The sequence below is a fragment of the Monopterus albus genome, unplaced genomic scaffold, assembly GCF_001952655.1.
Source record: "Monopterus albus unplaced genomic scaffold, M_albus_1.0 scaffold138.1, whole genome shotgun sequence".
Lineage (NCBI taxonomy): Eukaryota > Metazoa > Chordata > Actinopteri > Synbranchiformes > Synbranchidae > Monopterus > Monopterus albus.
Window position 1 is genome coordinate 492,193 of NW_018128018.1, and position 11,427 is coordinate 503,619.

The 11,427-nt window shown below is 40.8% G+C and overlaps 1 protein-coding gene across 4 annotated transcripts in view; it reads left to right on the plus strand.

Annotated features, from left to right (window-relative positions):
* Nucleotides 1-11,427, plus strand: part of osbpl5 (oxysterol binding protein-like 5) — a 39,414-nt gene that overhangs the window by 14,374 nt on the left and 13,613 nt on the right. For 3 of the 4 annotated variants that reach the window (XM_020613779.1, XM_020613778.1, XM_020613780.1), the window contains 2 exons: nt 10,060-10,215; nt 10,450-10,523. In XM_020613779.1, the coding sequence (XP_020469435.1) occupies nt 10,080-10,215; nt 10,450-10,523 (210 nt within the window). In that variant the 5' untranslated portion in view covers nt 10,060-10,079. Of the gene's footprint in view, nt 1-10,059; nt 10,216-10,449; nt 10,524-11,427 lie in introns of those variants that run through there. The other variant, XM_020613781.1, reaches the window with a different exon arrangement.

The window sequence follows — 11,427 nt, forward strand, 5'->3', positions numbered from 1 at the left end:
CTCCAATGAGTTCTTGCAGGTCTGTGTACAGTGTATGATTAGCGCTCTGGCTCTGATACGCCTGTATATCTGTCAGTGAAAAGCCCGGGAACTTCTGCCAGGTTCTTTTAATGGTGTCTGCCAGTGTGGGATTCACAAAGGGAAAGAAAGGGCAGGTGGCTAAACTAGAATTACAGCTTCAGAGTCTTTAAATCTGTGCAGCGATTTGAAGCCGAGAGAAGGATTGCATAGCCCTTATATAGAGTGGCTTCAGAAGTATTCAGACCCTTTTCTTGTTTTTGTTGTGTTGCAGATTTATCTTTAAATGATTCACAGGTGTAATAGCTGCCAAAAGGGACTTATATAAATAACTTTGTAAATAAGAGATTTCAGTTTTTGATGTTTAATAAGTATGGAAAAATTATAATGTTTTCGTGTTGTCATTATATATTATTGTGTGAAGATTACTGGCAGAAATGGTAGTTTTTTCCATTTCAAATTAAATCTACAACACGATAGTGTGTAAAAAGATCAAGGTGCTATGTGATAAATAATAATTGGTTGGGAGTGAAAATGCAGGAGTGGCCCTTAGAGATGAATGGTCACTGGGTTGCCCTGGCGTGAAATTCACTGACGCTATCAAACATTTAGATGGGCATGTCATTCATAAGTCGCTTTTTTTAGTAAGTTGCTCCTGCCCCATGCTTGTTCCTTGGTCCAGTTTTGGATGAGATGTCTTGCTCACTTTGTCAGAAGAAATAGGAGACAGTGAAAGTCACCCCTGTACCGCTCCCTGTTCAATTTCCCCAGTGAGGAAGGAGATTCACATCATCAACTTTGATGTTACCAGTCCACTTTTCTTACTCAGTCATGCAGCATTGAACCGTCCTTTCTCCAGTGTATTCTTCACAACCCACTTCTTTCATTTCCTATCTCACTAATGAATTTATGAACCAGTCTACAGACTGTGAATCACTGATTGAGTGAAAGTGTATCTATGATTAATGTGGCATATATCAGTATTTACAACCACCTGCCATGGTAAGAACACTAAAATATTTATTAGTAAAAGAATGCAGACTTGATGTTGACAGGGATGGATTTCACAACTCAGCTAAGTAATACAGTATATCCAGAAATCAACATTTATACAGTAGCAGAATACATGTAATAAACTTTATACAGTGGGGCAAATAAGTATTTGATACACCGCCGATTTTTCAAGTTTTCCCACTTACAGAGAATGGACAGTTCTGTAATTTTCATCGTAGGTACACCTCAACTGTGAGAGACAGAATCTACAAAAGAAATTACAGAAAATCACATTGTTAGATTTTTAAATAATTTATTTCCATTTCATTGCATGAAATAAGTATTTGATACAATAGAAAAATAGAACTTAATATTTGGTACCTAAACCTTTGTTTCCAATTACAGAGGTCGGACGTTTCCTGTAGTTCTTGACCAGGTTTGCACACACTGCAGCAGGGATTTTGGCCCACTCCTCCATACAGGTCTTCTCCAGATCTTTCAGGGTTTGGGGCTGTCGCTGGGCAACACAGAGTTTCAGCTCCCTCCATAGATTTTCTATTAGGTTCAGGTCTGGATATTTCAGGTTATTTCTTAACCTAAAACAAGTATTTTTAAACAGTAAAAATACACATGGTTCCTAACATAACTGCAACCTGCTGTGTTTGTTAAGAAATTTCACAGTGCATCTTTAATCCTCAGTCACGGTTTACATTAGCTGCCTAGTCTGGCTCACTGCTGGAATTGAGTCTGTGGAGGTCTGTGTTGATGTGTTTTTGTATGACAGTCTGTTTGTGAGAATCAGTGCACTGACGCTGGTTTTCATGCAGTAAGTACTGTCAGCAGTGTTTAATCTTTAATAGAGTTAAAGTGGTGCTTTAAAATGAGTGTCCTTGATGTTCCAAGAGAAGGAATACCATGTAAACGAGAGCAAGTGAGGATGCGTTGGCGCAGTCACTGCAGCAGCCTCTCGCAGTGCAGCACTGAGGTCCTCTGATGATTTAAGTGTACAGTTGGTTGTCTCTATGTGTACTGTGTGTGTAGTTGTCTGTTGTTGCATTTTAATGTAAATAAAGGGGCCATGCCTGGCACCACTACAGGGCCCTTTTCTATCAGCACAGCCTGCTTAGGCCTACCCAAGACTGGTTCTCACACACAGCCAGTCTTGGCCTGGATCCAACCGTACAGACAGCCAGCTGGCTCGGTCTGTCTACCAGCTCAAACATGGCTCCAGTGTGTGGCTGGGGACCTGCTCTTGAATTCAGATTTATTTTATGAAAGCAAAGTGAACAAATGTGAAGTGAAATGTGGGTTATTTTTTTTTCAAAAGATATGTATGCTCTTCCTTATTTTAAGAATTTCTTCTGGATGGCATTGTATATGGTTTATTGTTTAGAGAATAATGTATAAAACATGGCCATGTATAATAATTGGTGGTCATGTTAAGAACAGTTTTGGATTCTGCTGTCTTATAATATTAACAAGTACATCTGTTTTTAAAAGGTTTGATGCATCATAGATGTTTCAGTTTTACTAAGAAAAGGTGAAATGGCTGGTTCATCAAGACAGGAATGCAAATTTTAACATTGTCCTCGGTTTCCAAAAATGTCCTCAGTCTGTAGCAAAAAAAACAAACAAAACTTTTCTCACTATGTAGCAAGTACAAGAACACACGCGCACACACAGATTAGATGCAGAGGAGTACAGATCTGTGGTTGTGCTTCAATCTGGATATACTGTACTGTGTTAGGTATTTTTAGTCAGATAGATATTGGATAGATACTTTATGTATTAGAAATGTTTAGTGGAGATAGGATGTCTAGTTAGACTGTTAAATGCTTAGTCATGCTTATGAGTTTCTACAGGGTACATCTGGTCAAGGATAACTAGAGAGAAGAGTTGATGACTGTCAGCAGACAGGATGTTTAATATTATTATTATGACGTGTATAACTGTAGCCTTAGCCATAATAGGTTCTTATGTTTAAGCCACGACATGTTACTAGAGGTCGTGAGAATGTTTTTAGCTACACACCACTTAACCAACAGACACACACAGCGTGCAGTTTGGAGGTGCAAGATACCTGAGCGTGTAATGTTAATTTTTACCTGTTTTCATGGAATAAATCAGCACTGTTTTGTAGTTACTTGGACTGTCTCGTTTCTCAGAGTCCGTATGGTAAAAAGTACCGGGTACAACAACTGTATCTCTGTTAGTTTATCTTTGCACCCCTACTTTTCACCCTCAGGCTCTGAGCTCCTTTCCCACCCGTTGTAGGGAATCCTAGGTCTCATTTACAGGCAGTGTTTACATTGATCTTCTCCTTTCCCCCTGACAGAACCCTCTGTTCTCAGAAACCTACTGTGTTTAACAAAGGCAGTTGTGTTTCTTGCCACTAAACCTGAAGCACAATGAGTAGTGGACATAGGCTGCCTAATTGCCAAATCTTAAGCCTCTCTTCTTGTCCTCATGCTCAGGTCACAGCTGGGCAATAATTCAGATGTGCTCTTACAAAATACAAGCAGAACTGCTGCAGCAGAAAACCTTGAATAAAATTAATACATGGACATGTCATAGCAACTTTCAGTACAGTAGCTCTGCTGGGTAGATCAGGGTGGAGGTTGGGGTTACAGAGATTTACTGAAGGTCACAGTTCCCACAGAACAAAGAGGGTTTCCTGTTTTAAGTAAAATCAAATGAGTAGTAAGGCTGGAAATGCATCCCTCATAGAACAACTAAACCATACATCCACCCACAGAGTGTCACAAAATTAGACCATGTGTTTCCTTTTTTTCCAACAGTAACAGTCGGTCTGCTTCTGCTTTCTGCATGTCCCCATAGAAGGTTATAATTTTTAATTTATTTTGATTTGGTTAGAGGTTTTTATGTTTTAAATGTGACAGTTTTAAACATGAAAGCTTGTAAAGCTTATGTGTGTGTTCCATGTGTCAATGTAGGCAATAGTAGCAACACAGCTGTTGGAACTGTGACTGTGTTTGTGGACAGTTCTCAGCAAATGAATGCATTTGCTGGGACTGACCTGTGGCCAGTGGTGTAAAAAAATATCTTTTTTAACTTGTACTTCAGCACCATGCATAGCATAATGCCCACAGTCAACATTCATTTTAAAATGAAACTTGAATAAGCCTACTTCTGTTTTTATGTTGTATCAGTTATTATCAATAGTTTTGCACCAGTAGTTTTAATTTGACTTCTAAGCAATAGTTTGATGTTTCAAGGAATTTTAAATGAAAGAACAAATGTGTGCACATTATGTTTCTGCATTCATTGTTGAAGCACATAAAGTACTTCCTGACATCCTCTTGGTGTGAATCTAGGTCATATGGCCATCCATTAGTCCTGTTGTTACTGGAGACGAGTTAACAGGGTTGGAGCCCTGAATGGAGAATGGATGAAGTGATGGACGCATGGAAGGAATGTCTGGACTTAATCTGTGCCATTATATTAGGAACAGCTGGCTTGATGCTGGCTGTTAGTATTATAAGGCTCCCACATGTAAACTGAACACATATGTCAGTGTGTACGTGTAGACGCACGGGTGCTTCCATATTTATCCTTTGGGATTGTTTTCAAGATACATATTTTTTTTATGTGAAAAACTATGGCATAATGTGGCCGAAATGGACCAGAAAAGATGATTTTCCAAAATTAGCTGTGTCGATGTTTGGAATGGGCTTGGTGCTACTGGATGGATGGATGGATGGATGGATGGATGGATACCATGTTCCCTACCACTTGAATGTGGCGTATACAGTCAGTGGTGCAAACTGTCTTTCAGCCTACAGAAATTACATTGTGGACTGAGTTTTGTGAAATTGCCTCACTAAATAACATGTTGTACTGAGAGTTATCCTAGTTATATCAGTCAAACATGTTGCCACTGTACAGGTTAGAACATGTCAAAATGTGCCCTTACAGATAGTTCCCTTCATTTTCCCCTCCCTCTTCCTCCTAGGTGTAATGATTACTAGAAACGAACATGTCCCATGTGACAGTAAGGCAAGTGGTTTCACCTCCGCGAGGTAACTGTGGGTCAGATCCTTGTGTTGTGATTGTTTTATCTGTCCTTCTCATACTTCAAGGTTAATGTGTGACACAGGCATGTGTTATTGACTGCCCTGGTGCTGCTACCTTACTGTTCTCTTTTCCACAATATGTTCATATCATTGGATAAATATTAGTCTTGCCCCCTGTGTAGCCTGATAGTGGGAGCTGGCAAACTTCAGGTACTGTGTCCAGTCAGTTGTGATAGTTGAGCATGTTGTGTTTTCAACAGAAGGTCAGTGTTGGGTAAAATTATTAACAAAGTCATACTTTAAGGTTGATTCTAACATTTGATGAATTAAGAACTTAATTAGTAGAAGATTAACATTATGCTTGTTGATTAGTCAACCTGTGTGTTTACTTTGTTTGCGTATGGTAATTCTATCATAGTTAAGATTTAGTTTATAGCACACATAAGTTTACCTACTTTAATCTTACAGTTATGTTTATGTAGTTACATGTCACCTTATGTGTTCACTGAATATATAAACCAGTGACCTGAAAAGCCTTATATTTTCATTTACTGAGAAAAGAACAGAGCTCCTTCTACTTCAGAGTTTCTTCCAGCCAGATCACACAAGGTGAAGCATCACTAGTAAAGTCTTTTCTAACTTGGTTATGAGGGCCATACTGGTATATCTAAATGTCTGTTTGCTGTTGATGTCCAGGTATGTTTCTCCTCACAGTGGCACCTTCTCTGTTACACATTGTCTTCACTTGCATCTGTAAAGGTCAGTATTAGGGATGTAACGATACCTAAACGTCATGGTACGAGTGAGCTGGAGTGAGCCCATGTGAGAATACAGCAGAGTATAGCTCGGAGTATTCACATAGAGCTAGTGGGTAGTAATGGACTGATCTGCATTTTTTGTTTTTTAGTTCCAATCTGATTCCGATATGCAACTGGCAATTCCGATACAAGAGCTCTTCCATTGCTATAAAATAATCAACACACACATTTATCCAAATTGTTGCACATTTACAAATCTCCACTTTTGGCTAGAAATAAACATGACTTGGTCATTGAGTATTATGAAGTTGAGCAACTTCTCTGTTATCCCCTTAGCTTTTGGGTTGTCTGCTGGAGGTTTATCACAGTTCTTGAAAGCATCAACAAGAGTCTGCTGCCTGGTGGTATCTTCTTGTCTGTTGGTTAACATGAACCCCTGGTGCTCTTTCACATGAAACCTCAGCAGGCCATTGATTAAACTGGTTGTTTTGTATGAGGCTTTAGGTGTGATACAAGTACAAGTCTTGCTTTTCTGCATTTCCGGACTAAAATATCTCCAAACAAATGACATTTTAGTCAAACTGACAGCTAATGTTATTTGCTCACTTAGGTACAGATTGAAGTTGTCATGGGTTTATGGTAAGATGTGGAATGAAATATGGATCAGTGACATGTCTCATGCTACATTATGTTAGGTTACAGCCTGTTCATGGTCCAGCGCAGGCTGCGGACTGGAATATGGATTGGTAAGTGGATTAGCCCTGTCTGTCCAATATCTGATGAGTAAATGACAACAATATCAGGCCTGATACTGATACAAGATTGGATCAGGCCCATCTCGACTAGTGGGTGTGTCAATGATGTTTTATCATGTCATTTACAATGAAGACTACGATGAAAATATCTTAACTGGAGACACGATGAGTTTTGGGAACTCCTTTCAGCAAGAGCTGGTGCCAGAATTGTCAGAGAAGGCAAGAGCTATGTAACCGTGTGAACCAAACAGAGTATTTCCAGTAGGTTGGAAGACATTTCACATTGACTATCAGTGGTTTTGTGCTACATGTGTGAAAGGGCAGCTCTGGACAAAGTCCGGGGCTGATTCCGTTGAAATAGTCCAGAGTTCATGTGTAAAACAGCTCAGGACTGTCTCAGTCCTAAATGGGAATGGTATTGCGTCCTTATGCATTTTGTCAGTTTCCTTTCTACTCATGTCATTTCTTGAAATTGAGAATTGAAGTGCTGCCACACACCAGCTCTAAAAGGTGACAATGGAGCATCCGCTATGTCAGTTTTAAGTAATGCGACTTGAATTCAGTTATACTAATAAAATAATCATATGTCGTATCCTGGTAGATACCATCACAGTCCCATGATGGTGTCGAGAACATTTTCTATTGGAATATTGTAAAATTAGAAATATCATTACATCCCTAATCAGAACTGCACTCCTTAACCAGGGGATACTGTAGCCCAATGTTTTGATTTATATTTGGAGTAAAAACACCTCAGCATGTTTTTATTTAGTCTTTAATTATGCTGTAGTATTTTAATGGATATTAATATTGTGTTACAGAAATGAACATTGATCATAGGTTGAATCTCTGAAATAAAAAGTAGCAAAACAGATATTTGTTTTATTTGAAGTCCCAGTGTCCCCTAAATCTGTTGATCCACAGTAACTAGAACATTGTGTCGTGTGCCTGGTGTAGATGAAGCACCCCAGCAGAGTGTTACCAGAACTGAACGCTGAAGGAGCAGTAACTGTTTGGAGAATGCTAAAACATTGCCAGGGCTGTTGGTGTGGCATTGAAACACTTTTCAGCCAGCCAGTGTTCACAGACTGATTGACGCACATAACACGTCTGAATATACATTTGCACACACAAGTCAATGGCTGTAATGCTTCTCACACATAAACATTTTCCCACCCCCTGTGATGTAGTAAGTCCAGGCACCAGTGCTGATGTGTTTGTGTGCTCTGTACATTGGTGTGGCTTGCTTCGCCCCTGCTGCTGGGATTGACTATTTGGAGAAGAACATTTTTCTCTTTCCTTTGGCACTACATCATCTGCATGTGTAATCCTCCCAGACTTAAGCAGCAAGGCAGGCACACACGCTTGGTCACATATGCACATCCACATACTCAGTTTATTAATGCTTACGTCATTTAACAAAGGCACAAACACTACTAGCATGTCCTGGATACTGTACAGTACTTGCTCAATTGAGAGGCCCACACACATCACAGATGCATTAAGTGTGCACGGATGTCACACCCATACTCAGTCTAGACTGCCTAATATGCTCACACATACAAAGCCTTCCTTCCTATAAATCCCACCCTGCAGCTGTAAGAATCAGCTGCAGTTGGCTTGGCCTGTCATTCTGCACATATGCCCACATCTTGACCCGCCTTTGGGCCTATACTGTAAGTGGTACTAATTCTCTATGCGTGTGTCTGTCGACAGTACAGCCCACTGTGTGTACTGTGATGTTAAAGCGTTTCCATGTGGCCTGCGCCCCACTCAGGGTGCAGCACTGTTCTTCCCATGCACTGCAGCAATGGAAGGCTATTTATAGATCTGCTCCACAAGGAGAAATGAGGCTCCGTGTGGAGAAGAATAAATTTATCTTTTCACCCTGATATCACGGTGATTCATAGCTGCCTTTTGTAAAGGACAAAAGAGAAAGGGCAGGAGGAAGAAATTTACAGAAGAGATTACAAGATCAGAAATGAGAAGGTTGAGAGAACGAGTCATAGAGGCAGGGCAGAAAGCGGAGGGAAGCAGGGAGTGGTGTGACAAGTATATGGATGTTGGTGTGCTCTTTGTGTTTTGAAAATGCACATTTATGTATTTAGAGAGGCACGGTACAGTTTATTAACCACCTAGACTCCTGCAGCACTACACGCATTTCCCATATCAAACCACTGTCAACTTCCAGATTTTTACTTGTCACGTACAGTACATACTGTACACTTTGACATGTGTACCAGTGTAGCTACAGTTGAATAATGTGGGAGAGTTTGTAAAAAGGTCTTATGAATGAATTTTTATGTAACATTCTGTTGTTGGATGTTGTAAATTGAGGACTTTTTTATGTTGTTGGATGTTGTAAATTGAGGACTTGTAGGCGAGACTGCTCTGTAGGCTGAGAGTGAGAGGGTCTTGTCTGGTGTATGTGTTGGCGCACTGAGATAAAATGAATTGGATTATATTGATCGGGGTAGAGCAGAGCAGAGCCATCCAGACAGACTCAGGTGGTAATGGCCACGCTCCCTTAACATCAGTGTTTCATCATCAGCTCCACTTTGCTTTGATCAGCTCACCACTTGTTTGAACAAGCATAATAATCTTTCTGGAAACAGCCGTGACTCTCAACTGTTTTTAATAACATGCCAATAGTTTGCAACCTGCCGGTAACTGCAGACGCCAGTAGAGGAGAAAACAAGCCATAAGAGAGAGCAGCAAACTGGCAAAGAAATGCTAAGTGCTATGACATTGTGTCTTCAGGTATCAAAGAAGAAAACATGTCTGTTAACATCTGACACGCAGAAGAGTGAGTCTTGACCCTGTTCTGTCTTTGTACATTGAGACTCATGTACAGTATGTGTATGCCTGTGTGGGTTTTTGTGTTTGTTATTGTCAACTTTATGTGGGCATGGTGGCCTAGGAATATGACTCATCCACTCACTGATGTAAACTGACAACAGTACAGTGATAGCATGAATCATGCACATCAGCAGTAGGTGCATTTGTCACCTTTAAGTGTGCTGATGTGCGTTTCATTATCTCAAGGGAACAACCCCCGCTCCTTTTGGGTGAAGCAGTTTGTGTATTAAAAGCGTATTAATTGGTGGTGTGCATCGTCTTGGTCAGTGGGACTGTGGACAGAGTGACTGAAATTGGTTGGAGCCTCTATCTGTCGTGCACACTGACAGCATGCAGTCTGAATCGCTTGTCACTGCCATGCACACTGCCATTGTGTGGACAGGCTGACATGTCCTCGTATAGTAGGTCTTTGTCAGTGTAGGAGAGGAAAGACAGGGTGGGGGTTCAGACAAAGAAATATAGACCATACAGAAGAAGATGGAGAATGACAGCTTGTTTATAAATCCCAATATTAAGAATACATCGCATCTTGAAAGTGACATTGCTCTAATCAGTTTCCTTTTTTCCATACTTGTTTCTTTCTTCCTTTCCTCATCTTCTTCCCTCCCCTCTTTTCACCCTTTTGTCTTTCTCCCTCTGCAGAGGAAAAGCAGGTTGTCAGGATGAAGGAAGAGAATTTGTTCCATCGGAGGTTTTCTCTGTGCCCCAGCACCACCTCCCCGCCCAAAATTGACGCCCGCTCCCTCACCCGGAACCTGTCTTATGGAGGAGACAACGACCTCTACAACTTCAGCCCAGGTAAAAGGCTGACAAGGTCAAAGCTGGCGAATGGAATGTGTATATGACAAAATCTGATATTTCAGTAACATGTGAAATGACACGGTGTACTGTGCTGTACTTTTCTTATGTGTTTCTTAACCTCAGCTGCTGCTTATTACGAGCTTTTGGGGGCTGCCATGCTTTAATTGTCTGTCAGCAGGTTTATTCACCGAGTTCATTTGTATGTGACTGTGTGTTGTGGGTTCCCACCAGGCAGAGAGACAGACAGGGACGGTCTCTCCATGCTGAGTAATGAACTTAGCCCTGCCCAATCACCAGGCAGCAAGGTAAGAACACAGTTTCTGATTGGGCAGCTCCTTAACAGTTCATTGCAGCTGACTCATTTGGGTGATCGCACAGCCCTTCCCTTTGCATTCAGTGATTTCATTTCTTCTGATTGTTTACAATAATCACAGCCTGAAACACTGACAAGAACCTGAAGATGACAAGTCATGTGCAGGCATGTCAGGGTGTTTTAGAAGTGGGTCATCATAAATGACACTGATGGTGTGACAGTGAAATAGAAGCCACATGTATTATTTTTTTGGTGAAACAGCATTAACAAATCAGGAATTTTCACAACCGATATACCGGTTTCACGATACACCATGGTATGAAAATTGACTGTTATCATGCACATTTGCTTATTACTGGTATTGAAGGAAAAAAAAAACGTGAAGTATGCACACATTTCTTCCACGACTGCCTGTCAGTCTCTGCAACCGTCGCCACACACACACATGCAGCATACACATCACCAAACCCCATCCGGTGAATCAGACATTAAAATCAGCAGCTCAGGATTACTTTGGATATCTCAAAAACAAACACCTTCGGGAACACCATCCCTCCGTGCAGATTAAAGTGTGTCTCCTGTTTATAACTTTAATCCCAAACAATGAAACGTTGGTCATACAATGCGCTATTGAAACATTGTCCCATATGACCCCATAAAAACACACATACAAACTTTCCCGGCTCTCATAAGCAAGCGTGTGTGTGTGGATGTGTTTTTCCTGCTACGTGGGGACTTCTTCCTGACTCCATACCAACTCATGAGGACCCATTTCATGGTGGGGACCTAAATTGAGGTCCCCATGGGCAAGAAATTGAATTTTAGGGTGGCAACATGGTTTAGGGTTAGGATGAGGTTAGGGTTAGGTTAAGGTTAGGGTCAGGGTTAGGGTTAGG